Raw genomic sequence first — 12,232 nt, 5'->3', positions numbered from 1 at the left:
ACGGCTGGGGTTGGTTCCCAGCAGACCCAGCAACCTCAGTGAGGCAGACGTCAGTGTGACGAAGGGGCGGGTGGGCTCACGGACCACCAACACCTAGGGCTGGAGTCTGTGGCCAGGAAGAGTTGGGCAGAGATGGGAGCTAGAGGAATTTTGACAGGGAAATGGGCAGAGTAGGGAGGGACTGGTACAGCAGGGTGATGCCTGAGGGGACTCTTAGTGTCACCCGCCCATCTAGTCACCCTAGCTGCTGGCCCCAAAGTAACCATGGGGGAAGGCACACCAACAGGCTATGTAAGTTGCCATAATGTCTCAAAAGAACAATGAAACAGGACATATCTTATGCATGCTTCAACCCCTGTGATGACGGTGTCATCCTCTAACTACCTTGTCTTCAGCTCAGGAACCAGGTGTGGGGTTAAGCAAGCCTCATGGAGACAGAGGAACAGACTAAGATCTGGGATATCTGGGGACCGGGCTCCACCAAGTAGGAGCCACGGCTGGAGATGGTGGTAGAAGGAACCAGCAGAATGGATAAAAGCTGCCACCTCCACATTGTGACTCTCGCTAGCTCGCCTCATTGTGACCTGGCTCCCTTACCAGCTTGTAGTGATCTCCAGGGATTGGTATGAGTGCAGTGTGGGTTGGGGCTGGGGGTGGGGGTGGAGGGGGGTGGCCCAGGTGGCCCTAGGACCCCCCCCCATGGAAAACCAGCTATGGCATAACACCCTGGGATGTTGCAATCAATACCAAGAAAGCCCCCACGATGCCGAGGACGTCTTATTCCTGCTGCTGGGCCTCATCGTTCTTGTCAACATTGGCATCAATGTGACAACTATGGTCAGTGATGATTGTGGACCATCTCTGGGGGTGAAGAGGGCTGAGGGTGGGAGCCAGCTGCAGCCTACATCTCCACCTGCAGGTGCAGTCTAGATTGGGGCAGGGGCAGGGTTGGTGGTGCTGGGCGTGGAGGGCCTGGCCTTCACTCTCTGCCACTCTGCCCCAGATGTGGCATGGACTCCAGAACGCCTTAGACAAGATGATTGATTGGACTACTCGGAAAAGTAAGTGTGGCTGCTGGAGAGGTAGGGGACCCCCATCCCCGCCCCTGACAATGGCCCTAGAAACCCAGGGCCCAGTGTTCCCAACCTTGAGCTCTTCTGACAATTGCCCTGACTTCATAGACTCTTGCCTTCCCCAGATGAAATTCAGGCCAGCGAAAGTTCCCCCAGTGGTCCCCCAGACAAGGCTCAGGACGTCCACATCCACTGCATCCTGGACCCTGTGCAGGTGAAGATGGCCCGACCCACACGGTACTCCACTTTCTCCTGCCACCGTTTCTCCAGCTATCACAGCAGCAGTCTTCGCTGTCTTCATCGCCGCCGCCCCCACCCCCGCCGTGGTCGCCGTCGCTGCTACAACCACCAGCAGCAGCCGCAGAACTACAGACAAATCCCCCATAGCCGCTCAGTCTTCCATCACCCACATCGCAGCCAAAAGATGTCACAACGACACCGAGTGCCCTTCTTTGATCGGGAGGACCTGGATTCCTACCTGGAGGAGCAGGACGACCTGCCCTTCCCGTATCCCAAGTACCCACGTCACGGCTGGGGTGGGTTTTATCAGAGAGCCGGTCTGCCCTCCAATGTGGGACTGTGGGGCCACCAGGGTGGTATCCTGGCCAGTCTGCCACCACCCTCTCTCTACCTGTCACCTGAGCTGCGCTGCATGCCCAAGCGTGTAGAGGCCAAGTCTGAGCTGAGGCTGCAGTCCTATGGGCCCCACGGTTCCCAGTCCCGACTGTGGGGCAATGTGGAGGCTGAGCAGTGGGTCTCGTCTCCACCACCTCCCCGCCGGCTGCCCCCTAACCCATCTTGGGTCCCCAGGGGGCACAGCCCTTACCCCTCAGTGAGCCGGATACCGTATGACTCCTGGGATCAGCGGCGGCATGGCATGGAGGGCTTTGAGCGCCCCCCTACCTTGGTGTCCCGGAACGCCCGGCCAGAGGCCCAAGGCTGCCGGGAGCACCACTCCCCACAGTCCCACCGGCGGAGTCTGCTTGGTCACACTCACGGCCAGTCCCACCGCAGCCCCCAGCCATCCACGGAACCCTTGGGCTACAGCTCCCGGGACCCCCATGAAGTGCCGCGCTGGGCAGCCGACTGGGCTGAGGCTCTGCCTGCCCGGCGTCCTCTGACTACCTCTGCCTCCCTCACGGTGTTGGGCGAGGCCTCCCACCAACGGACCCCAGCTCCAGGCTCAGTACGGGTCCCCCATTCCTCCCAGCCCCGGCCCAAAGTCCAGGTTGCAGATCCTGTCCCACCCCGACCACGTTCGTCCCACTCAGCCGGAATCCAGGGGGCAACGCCAACTATCAGGTGTACGACAGCCTGGAGCTGAAGCGGCAGGTGCAGGAGAGCGGAGCCAGGTCCAGCTCACTGCCACCGGCTTCCACCTCCTCCTCAAGGCCCTCTCTGCACAGGAGCCAGACCGAGAAACTCAACTGACCAGCAGGCGGATATGGGGCGCGGGGCAGGGCATGGAGAGAGAAGAATAAAGGGAAACAGAGTCCCAGAAGCACTGTGGTGGTCTGTTGCATGGGAGTGCCACTCCTTCGGCCAGCCTGGGTCCCTGCCCTTGGCTTCCTGAAATGAGAAACCAGTGTCCCCTTCTTGGTGCGAGGCACCCCTTGGTTTAGCGGCCATGTGGCTGCGAGCAGGCCCTCCTGGTCTGCACCAAGCACTACATAGATCCTGCACTGGCTGATGACAACCACCCAGGCTCTATAGTCTCCCTGTTCCCAGAAAGGATCAGGTCTGGATTCTGAAGTCAGTGTCTCAAGTGGGGCTCTTTGGGATTTACTTAGCTCATGGTACAGGACCAGGCCGAGGCTCTGGATTCCAGCCAGGCCTCCCCCAGGGCTCTGAGGCAGAGGTCTTCCCAGTCTCTGGTGTAGTCAAGGGGTGAAGTGTTCAGGATTCTGAAATGAAACTGCAGGAGTGGCTGGGCACATGGCTCACATCTGTACAGCACTTTGGAAGGCCGAGGAGGCAGATCACTTGAGGCCAGGAGTTCGGGACCAGCCTGGCCAACATGATGAAACCCCGTCTTGGTTGGGCACAGTGGTGCATGCCTATAATCCCAGCACTTTGGGAGGCTGAGACGGGCAGATTATGAGGTCAGGAGATTGAGACCATCCTGGCTAACACGGTGAAACCCCGTCTCTACTAAAAAAATACAAAAAAATTAGCCAAGTGTGGTGGCACGCACCTGTAGTCACAGCTACTGGGGAGGCTGAGGCAAGAGAATCGCTTGCCCAGGAGGCAGAGGTTGCAGTGAGCTGAGATCACACCACTGCACTCCAACCTGGGTGACAGAGACAGAATCTATCTCAAAAAAAAAAAAAGAAACCCCATCTCGGCCAGGCGCGGTGGCTCACGCCTGTAATCCCAGCACTCTGGGAGGCCGAAGTAGGTGGATCACAAGGTCAGGAGATCGAGACCATCCTGGCTAACACGGTGAAACCCCGTCTCTACTAAAAAATACAAAAAAATTAGCCGGGCATGGTGGTGGGCGCCTGTAGTCGCAGCTACTCAGGAGGCTGAGGCAGGAGAATGACGTCAACCCGGGAGGTGGAGCTTGCAGTGAGCCGAGATCGCGCCACTGCACTCCAGCCTGGGTGACAGAGTGAGATTCCATCTCAAAAAAAAAAGAAGGAAAGAAACCCCATCTCTACGAAAAATACAAAGATTAGCTGGATGTCGTGGTGCATGCCTGTAGTCCCAGCTATAGCCACTCAGGAGGCTGAGCCAGAGAATCGCTTGAACCTGGAAAGTGGAGATTGCAGTGAGCCGAAATCGCACCACTGCACTCCAGCCTGGACAACAGATCGAGACTCCATCACAAAAAAAAAAAAAGGAAAGGAGGGAGGGAGGGAGAGAGGAAGGAAGGAAGGAGGGAGGGAGGGAGTGATGGAATGAGTGAATGAGTGAGTGAGTCACCCAGCAGTAGAGAACAATGGAGAAACAGGAGAGGATCACTGGCCTCCAGACCCTGTTTGACTGTCTATACCTGGTTACTCAAACCTGCTTATCAGAGAGTTCCACCCTGGGCCCTCCTCTTCCTCGGCCTTCCTCATTGTGATCCTGACCACCTGCCTCATTATGACTCAGTCCACCCCCTCCCCAACAACAGGAGTCTTCCTCCTAGTGACTGTGTGAGGGCCGGGGGCCCAGGCAGTCCTGGGACCCCAGGCCATGGGTGAGCGAGCCTATCATGGGGCCCAGGTGTGCTCTGGCACCAACCCCAGGAAGTGCCAAGACTTAGGAGACTCGATTCTTCTTCTTCTGGGCAGCTTCATCTTGCTCAACGTGTGGATCAATGTGGTGACTCTGGTCAGGGCAGGATCCGGGTAGCAGGGTTGGGGGAGCCCTGGGGTCTTGAAGGGGCTGAGGTGGGAGGGCTGTTGGGGTGTGGCCAGACAAGAGTTGGACTTAGGGGCTCACCCTGCTTCTGGACTCACCCGCCCTCCCGCTCCCCTCAGCTCTGGAAGCATCTGAAGAGCTCCTTGCGGATTCTTTTCCATCATTTTTTTCCCAAAGGTGAGTAGGCCCCTGTATGGGCTCCCAGGGATATGGGCCTGTCCCCTTTCTCCTATCCCTGGCCCAGTTCTCAGTCCCTAGGGAACCAGAGCATTGTCCCATCCTACCTCTCCCTGCAGACAAGCAACGCAGCGGCAGCCATCCCATATGTATTCGCTCCTCCGTGGATCCCAAGAACCTGTGCTCAAAAGTCTCTTCCCGCGTCCATCATCGCCCAGGCTTCCTGCCCAGGCACGTTAACCATCTTGACTCCTGGATACCAGACACGAATGATGAGAAGGTTTCTGCATGCTGCTGGATGCCACCTCAATGTGGACATGCCAGGGTTCCCAGGGAGTCTCCATGGGGACTGTACAAGGAGGAGATGATGGGAGTTGGGGAGGCACCTCAGGTCACAGCCTTAAAGGCTCAAGCCTCCTTGCTCTCCACGCCAGAGACATCTTCCCAATTCCCAAAGATGAGCAAGTTGGACATGGGTCCATGCCACCTGCCCCAAGAGAGCCAGACTAAGACCCCAGACTGTGCCCCAGCCCAGGCTCCAGCTCAGGCCCAGGTCCACTCCCCAACCCACACTCCTGTGCACACCCTCACCCACCCCGGGATCCATGCCATGGCCCACACCTCTGTGCACACCCCTGCCCACTCCTGGACCCACTCCAAAGCCCACACCCCCGAGGGCACCCACTCCCAGGCCCAGGACACCTCAGCCCAGGCCCAAGCCCACACCTCAGCCCCTACCCCATCTGAGACTCCAGCCCACATCCAAGCCCATACCTCGGCCCCTACCCCAGCTCAGACTCCAGCCCATATCCAAGCTCACACCTCAGCCCCTACCCCAGCCCAGGCCTCAGCTCACACTGGAGCCCATACGTCAGCCCAGGCCCAAACCCACGCTCCACTCCACACCCCTGAGCATACTCACTCCCAGGCCCACAGCCCTGAACACACCTCAGCCCATGCCCCAGCCCACTCCCCAGCCCATGCTTCTATGCCTGCCCCAGCCCACCCCCAGACCCATGCCCTTGAGTACACTTCAGCCCATGCCCCAGCGTATATCCCAGACCACTCTCATCTAGTCTGTAGCTCGGTTCCTGTCCCAACCTCTGCCCCAGCTCCTCCCGGAACTCTTGCCCCACACAGTACTCCTGTCCTAGCTCCTACACCAGCCCCTGTCCCAGCCTCTGCCCCCGCCCCTGCCCCAGCACGGGTCATGGCCCTGACTACCACTCCTGTCCCTGATCCTGTCCCTGGCACCACCCCTGCCCCTATCATAACTCCTATACCCTCTCCCCGACCTGCCTTCGGCCATGACCTCTCCACTGGCCATGTGGTCTATGATGCCCGCAGGGCAAAGCAGAACTTCTTCCATATGTCCGGCCCCCAGAACCCTGAGTATTCAAGAAAAGACTTGGCTACCCTCTTTAGGCCCCAAGAGGGTCAGGACCTGGGGAATTCTGGTAGATCTGAGCAAACAAAGCAATGCGGTGGGGATAGTGCCAAGCTTCCTGCAGGATCCATACTGGGCTACCTGGAGTTAGGGAATATGGAATGGAAGATCTCAGATGACGCCAAAGATAAGTTGCCCCAGACCAAGACTTCCCCTTATTGCAGCTTCCATCCTTGCAGTTCTGAGAAGAACACAGACTCCCAGGCTCCAGTCTACTCCAAATTCCTTGTCTACTCCCAGGATACTGCATGTGTCAAGCCTTGCTTTCATTCTGAAACCACTGCCCAGAGCTCAGTGTGCACCCTTCCTCCACCGTGCACTCTTTCCCTGCCTCTCGTTCCTCCCAGATCCTTTGTTCCTCCTCAACCCACCAACCATCAGAGGCCCTCCACCTTAATACAAACCCCTACTGTTCTTGCAACCTCCAAGTCTCCTCAGTCCATCCCCACTTCCCACTTCCCCATCCCTTCCCTGTTCGCCACCATTTCCCAACCCCTGATCCAACCCCAATGCCCTGAATGTCGTGAGAGTCTAGGCCTTACCCAACATTCTGGCCTTCAAAGGACCCCGTGCCCTTCAAAAGACTCCAGAGTTCCCAGGAATCTGGACCTTGTCCAAAACCCAGACCTCCACAAGAACCCAGGCCTTACCCCAGATCCAGGCCTCCACAAGAACCCAGGTCTTGCTCAAAATCAAGGCCTACATAATTTCCCAGGCCTTCTCCAAGATTCTTATCTATGCCAGAATCCAAGCCCTTCTCAAGACTTTGGCCTCCACAAGAATTCAGGCATTAATCAAGATACCCACCCCCAAAAGAACACAGGTCTGACTCAAGAAGCTGGTATCCTTAGGAGCCCATGTCTCACCCAACACCCTGGCCTCCACGAGAAAACACCATTTACCCAAACTTCTGATCTTCAGAGGAGTTCAGGCTTTACACAAGACTCTGGAGTCTATAGGAATTCTGAACCAAACCAAGAGACTGTGGTCTATAAAAATCAAGATCTCTCCCAAGCAACTGATCACCAAAAGAACCTAGGCTCTTCTAAAGATTCTGGAGGTCACAAGGATACAAGCAATGTCCAAGATCCAGGAGTCTGTAGTACCCCAGGCCTTACTGAAGATTCTGGATCACGGAAGGGTCCATATGTTGCCCAAGACTCTGAAGTCAACAAGAGCTCAGGAGTTATCCAGGAATCTTGTCTCCGCAAGAGCCCAGGCCTTGTCCAAACCTCTGGCCTCCCAAAGTGCTCAGGCCTTACCCAAGACTCAGGAGACTACAAGAATCCAGGACTTATCCAAGATTGGGGTGGCCACAAAGTTAAAGGCCTTACTCAAGATTCCAACCTCCCAAGCCTTACCCAAGCCACTAAAGATGAAAGAAGATTTAGCCCTCCCCAAGATGTTGGAGTTTACAGGAGCTCAGAACATAGAGAAGACTCTAATCTCCACAAGTGCCCAGGAATTAATCAAGATCCTGGCCCTCATAAAGACCCAGCCCTTGTCCAAGACTCTGGCCTCCCCAAGATTTCAGGCCTTACCCAGGAATCTGGCCCCTACAAGAACTCATGCCTCATCCCAGATCCTGGCCTCCACAAGAACCCAAGCCCTGCTCTAGGTTCTGATTCTGTCCAGCTTTTATCCCCACTTCAGACCCCAAAGTCCACACTGTCCCTGATGAAGTCATTTGTGCCTAAGAAGGCTGCTCAGAAGGAGGACGCACAGCGGCACGTCCTCTGGGCTCCTGTCCAACTCAATCAGAACTCCTTCTCTTCCAAGGTCCAAGTGGTCTCCAGTGACCTGCAGACCTTCTCAGAGGTACCTGTATTAATTGAGCTGCAGTCATCCTCCCGGCGGGCAGGCAGCCAGCACGGGGTGGACCGCCCTGTGGATCCAGTTCCTTCAGGCTACCAGAACTATCGTCAGATGTCTATGCCTTCCCAAATCAACTGGAAGTCCCACTGCCCTGGACCAGACACCCGGGCAGGGCATGTGGTTTTTGATGCCCGTCAGAGACAGTTGGCAGTGGGCAATGACAAGTGTGAAGCTCTGTCTCCTAGGCGCCTTCGTCAAGAGGCACCCAGCAACTCAGGGGAAACCATCAAGGAGTGGGGATATCAGAATGTGATGAGAACCTTGGACAAAGAGGGGACAAAAGTGCATCAGGAATAAAAAGGCGAGAGAAATGTTCTGTGTTTGTTTGAGGACATCCACCCCAGCCCATCCCTGATGCTGGCCACTCACAGAGCTGATAACAGGTCCCTGTTTCTCCTCTGTAGCTGCATAGCTAAGCCCATTATCCTCAAGGCCCTAGAGCTGCTCTGTCCCATACACTAGCCTTTAGCCAAATGTGGCTATTAAAATGTATATTAGGCCTGGTGCAGTGGCTCACACCTGTAATCCTAGCACTTTGGGAGGCCGAGGTGGGCGGATCACAAGGTCAGGAGTTCGAGACCAGCTTGGCCAACATGGTGAAACCCCCGTCTCTATCAAAAATACAAAAATTAGCCGGGCATGGTGGTGCACGCATGTAATCCCAGCTACTCGGGAGGCTGAGGCAGGGAGAATCGCTTGAACCTGGGAGGCGGAGGTTGTGGTGAGCCGAGATCGTGCCATTGCACTCCAGCCTCCATGACACAGCAAGACTCTGTCTCAAAAAAAAAAAAAAGTAGATGTTTCTGCAGAACAGAATTTTAAATTTTGTTTAATTTTAATTTATATTTCTTTTTTTTTCTTTTTTTTTTGAGACAGAGTCTTGCTCTGTCACCCAGGCTGGAGTGCAGTGGCGTGATCTTGGCTCACCGCAACCTCCGCCTCCCAGGTTCAAGCAAGCGATTCTCCTGCCTCAGCCTCCTGAGTAGCTGGGATTACATGTGTGCACCACCACACCCAACTAATTTTTGTATTTTTAGTAGAGATGGGGTTTCACCATGTTGGCCAGGCTGGTCTCGAACTCCCGACCTCAAGTGATCTGCCTCGGCCTCCCAAAGTGCTGGGATTACAGGCATGAGCCACCGCGCCCGGCCACATTATCTATGTTTCAAGTACTCAACAGCGACAGGTGGCTGGTGGCTACTGTGTTAGACAGGACCAACTCAGGACCTTGCTATCATCACAGAAAATTATATTGGAGAGCCATGCTTTAGAGTCTAGAGGAACTAGGCCCTGCACTCCAGCCAGGGGGACAGAGCGAGACTCCGTCTCAAAAAAAAAAAAAGTAGAGTCTAGATGAACTATTCCTTGTCACCCATTCTTAACATCTTCAAGGCTTCCATGAGTCCAGAGAACTTAGTTCTTTTTAGAGTGCCTCGGAAGCCACCCTCTGGGGAGGAGGTGAGATGCAGGGATGTCTGATGCCTGGTTACTCCAGACTGTGAGAAAGAGCCCAGTCTCCAGTTCTCCTGGTCTCTTGGGTCACAGCCAGATGTGTGTGTATGGGAACCTACTTGTGCAGTTCTGGGCTGCTTTGCTGCTCTCGGTTCTCCCAGGGACCCCAGCTCTGGTTGCCGAGGGAGAAAAGCTCTCTGTCAGTGGCTAGGAACCCCTGAGGTCTGGGCTTCCCAAACTGATCTCTAGAGCTGGGGAGTCTCTTCTTTTACAGGCCTCTAATTTTCCTAGGTGTCCCTCCTCCTTAATTTTCTTATCCATGGACTTAGGCCTATCCCGTCCTGGAGACAGACCAAGGGCAGAAAGAATGTAAGAAGTCCAGGCCGGGCACAGTGGCTCATGCCTGTAATCCCAGCAGTTTGGGAGGCTGAGGCGGGAGGATCATCTGAGGTCAGGAGTTCGAGACCAGCCTGGCCAACATGGTGAAACTCTGTCTCTACCAAAAATACAAAAAATTAGTCAGGTGTGGTGGCAGGCACCTGTAATCCCAGCTACTCGGGAGGCTGAGGCAGGAGAATCGCTTGAACCCGGGAGGCAGAAGTTGCAGTGAGTGGAGATCACGCCACAGCACTCCAGTCTGGGTGACAGTGTAAGACTCCGTCTCAAAAACAAAACAAAACAAGACTTTGAGATCCCTGCCATGACTCAGGTAGCAGTGGCCTGAGGTGGGCATCACTAACATGTATGTCTCTTCTATGAGTCAAACGTCCATTTCTGGGTCACTATCTGTGTGCTCCTGCCTAACACTACCACCTTTGGGATTCCAAGATGCACCCCCCATCCCACCCAGTCAGGGAACCCCTTTCCAGCACCTCCCTGGCTCAGCTGTGCAACCTTTCTAGGTGGTACTTTCCTCATCCCCAAAATGAGGAAGTTATAATTACATGGAAAAACTCTAGTAGATCTAAATGACCAGGGCTCCTGTATCACACAGGGATGCAGGGGTCCCTATCTCTCCCCAGGCCCTAGAGTGTGTCCCTCATTACTTTTTTTTTTTTTTTTCAACCACCAATGGCATTTTATTTTGCAAGTTTCTATGTATTACATAGGTATTAACTTCCTTCCTCTCCTACTCCTCCTCACAAAATCCAGAAAGTTATTTTTATACATAAACAACTGAACATATAAAAATCTCGGACCTAATTTCTCTAAAGTCTTGGGTTAAAAGAACTTGAGTGGCGCTTCTCCTTTCTGAGAGGACTACTTCTTAAGGAGGATTCATGGTCTGTCCTTTGCTCACTACAGATTTCTCCTCTTCTCTGGGAAAAAGATGGTCAATGCTTCTGCTTCCTTTTAATAAATTAATTTCTTGATTATATACATTATTATTCCCCACTTGACACCTTCTTAGAAACTTGATTGTTGGATGCATTTTTCATTTGGCAAAAATTCAATGTGGCTTTGCGTGGGATATCTGAAGTGTCAGAAACAGCAGTGTTGATGTTCTGGTTTTGAGAGGGAAAATATATAGAGAGATGCATACATTCCCTAGAAGAACAAATATAAGACTGAAATAGGGTGTGCACAGAGTTAAAAGGGCTGATAGACACTACTTGGTTTGGAATTCTGTGGCTGTCAACAATGAAGGACTGCAGGGTAGGCCAGAATACAAATCTCCTTAGGAAGAAGTTTGGTTAGGCAAAACCACTGAGAAATGACAGTGTCTGCTACATTGTTTGAAGTATATCAGAGCAGACATGCACAAGAAGCAGCATTATGAGTCACGTGTATTAAGTAGTCACCTATCGATAAACAGGGGCATTTGTGCAAATGCTCTGGCAACCTAGGCACTGGGGGAAGAGAAAAGAAGCATCCTATTAAAATGTACTTCCATCTCTAACTCACCCAAGACCCCAGGCCTCCTAAGCTTCATGATTTGCAAAGCCAAAATGAAATTTAGCATTACATGTCATTCTATGTAATCTGGAAGCTGGTCCACTGGGGCCATCTCAGAAGAGCTGCTCAAGAGGGTAGCAAGTCTACCCAGAAGGGTATGCCTTAATGATCTTCACATCATCCACAGGGCGGTCCTGGGAGTTTGTTTCTACCATTCCCACGCGATTCACCATTCCTATGCCCTGGCACACTCGGCCAAAAATGGTGTGTTTGCCGTCGAGCCACTGGGTGGGGGCGAGGGTCACAAAAAACTGGCTGCCATTGGTGTCTGGCCCCGCATTGGCCATTGCGAGAATTCCAGCCCCCGTGAATTTCAAGTCAGGATGAAGTTCATCTTCAAACTGTTTGCCATAGATAGATGCACCACCTCGACCTGTCCCTGTTGGGTCACCTCCTTGGATCATGAAGTCTTTGATAATTCTGTGGAATTTTGTGCCATTGTAGTAACCTCGACGAGCCAGTTCAGCAAAGTTCTTACAGGTCTTTGGAGCATGCTTCCAGTACAGCTCCAGCACAATGATTCCCATGCTGGTCTCCAAGTAAACGTTGGGTGGCTGCCAGGAATCTGGGGGAATTGCCGCCATAGCGAAGCTGGCGGCGGAATGCTTCTCTAGCAATTGCTACTTCCGGCGTCGATTAGCTGGGGACCTACTTTTTTTTTTTTTTGAGATGGAGTTTTGCTCTTATCACCCAGGCCGGAGTGCAATGGCACGATCTCAGCTCACTGTACCCTCTGCCTCCTGGGTTCAAGTGATTCTCCTGCCTCAGCCTCCCGAGTAGCTGAGATTACAGGCATCCACCACCACGCCCGGTTAACTTTTGTATTTTTAGTAGAGACAGAGTTTCGCCACGTTGGCCAGGCTGGCCTTGAACTCCTGAACTCAGGTGATCCACCAGCCTCAGT

General features: G+C 53.8%; 3 protein-coding genes across 3 annotated transcripts; 2 read left to right on the top strand and 1 right to left on the bottom strand.

Annotated features, from left to right (window-relative positions):
• Positions 1-626: 626 nt before the first annotated feature.
• Positions 627-2,568, top strand: SPEM2 (SPEM family member 2). The gene is given in 4 exon segments (XM_033184767.1): positions 627-837; positions 1,004-1,061; positions 1,199-2,317; positions 2,320-2,568. Coding segments are annotated over 4 exon segments (1,500 nt in total). The 5' UTR covers positions 627-699; the 3' UTR covers positions 2,505-2,568.
• Positions 2,569-4,208: 1,640 nt separating this feature from the next.
• Positions 4,209-8,173, top strand: SPEM3 (SPEM family member 3). Its single transcript, XM_033184766.1, is given in 4 exon segments — positions 4,209-4,391; positions 4,541-4,598; positions 4,718-8,136; positions 8,138-8,173. Coding segments are annotated over 4 exon segments (3,651 nt in total). The 5' UTR covers positions 4,209-4,253.
• A 2,245-nt stretch (positions 8,174-10,418) lies between these two features.
• Positions 10,419-11,971, bottom strand: LOC117067781 (peptidyl-prolyl cis-trans isomerase-like 1). Its single transcript, XM_033184765.1, has one exon. The coding sequence runs from the start codon at positions 11,910-11,912 to the stop codon at positions 11,412-11,414; it is 501 nt and encodes a 166-aa protein (XP_033040656.1). The 5' UTR covers positions 11,913-11,971; the 3' UTR covers positions 10,419-11,411.
• Between the last annotated feature and the right edge of the window lie 261 nt (positions 11,972-12,232).

The sequence above is a fragment of the Trachypithecus francoisi genome, unplaced genomic scaffold (genome assembly GCF_009764315.1).
Source record: "Trachypithecus francoisi isolate TF-2019V2 unplaced genomic scaffold, Tfra_2.0 Lachesis_group20, whole genome shotgun sequence".
Lineage (NCBI taxonomy): Eukaryota > Metazoa > Chordata > Mammalia > Primates > Cercopithecidae > Trachypithecus > Trachypithecus francoisi.
Note: the sequence above shows the minus strand (reverse complement) of the source record. Positions and strands in the feature narration are given on the sequence as shown.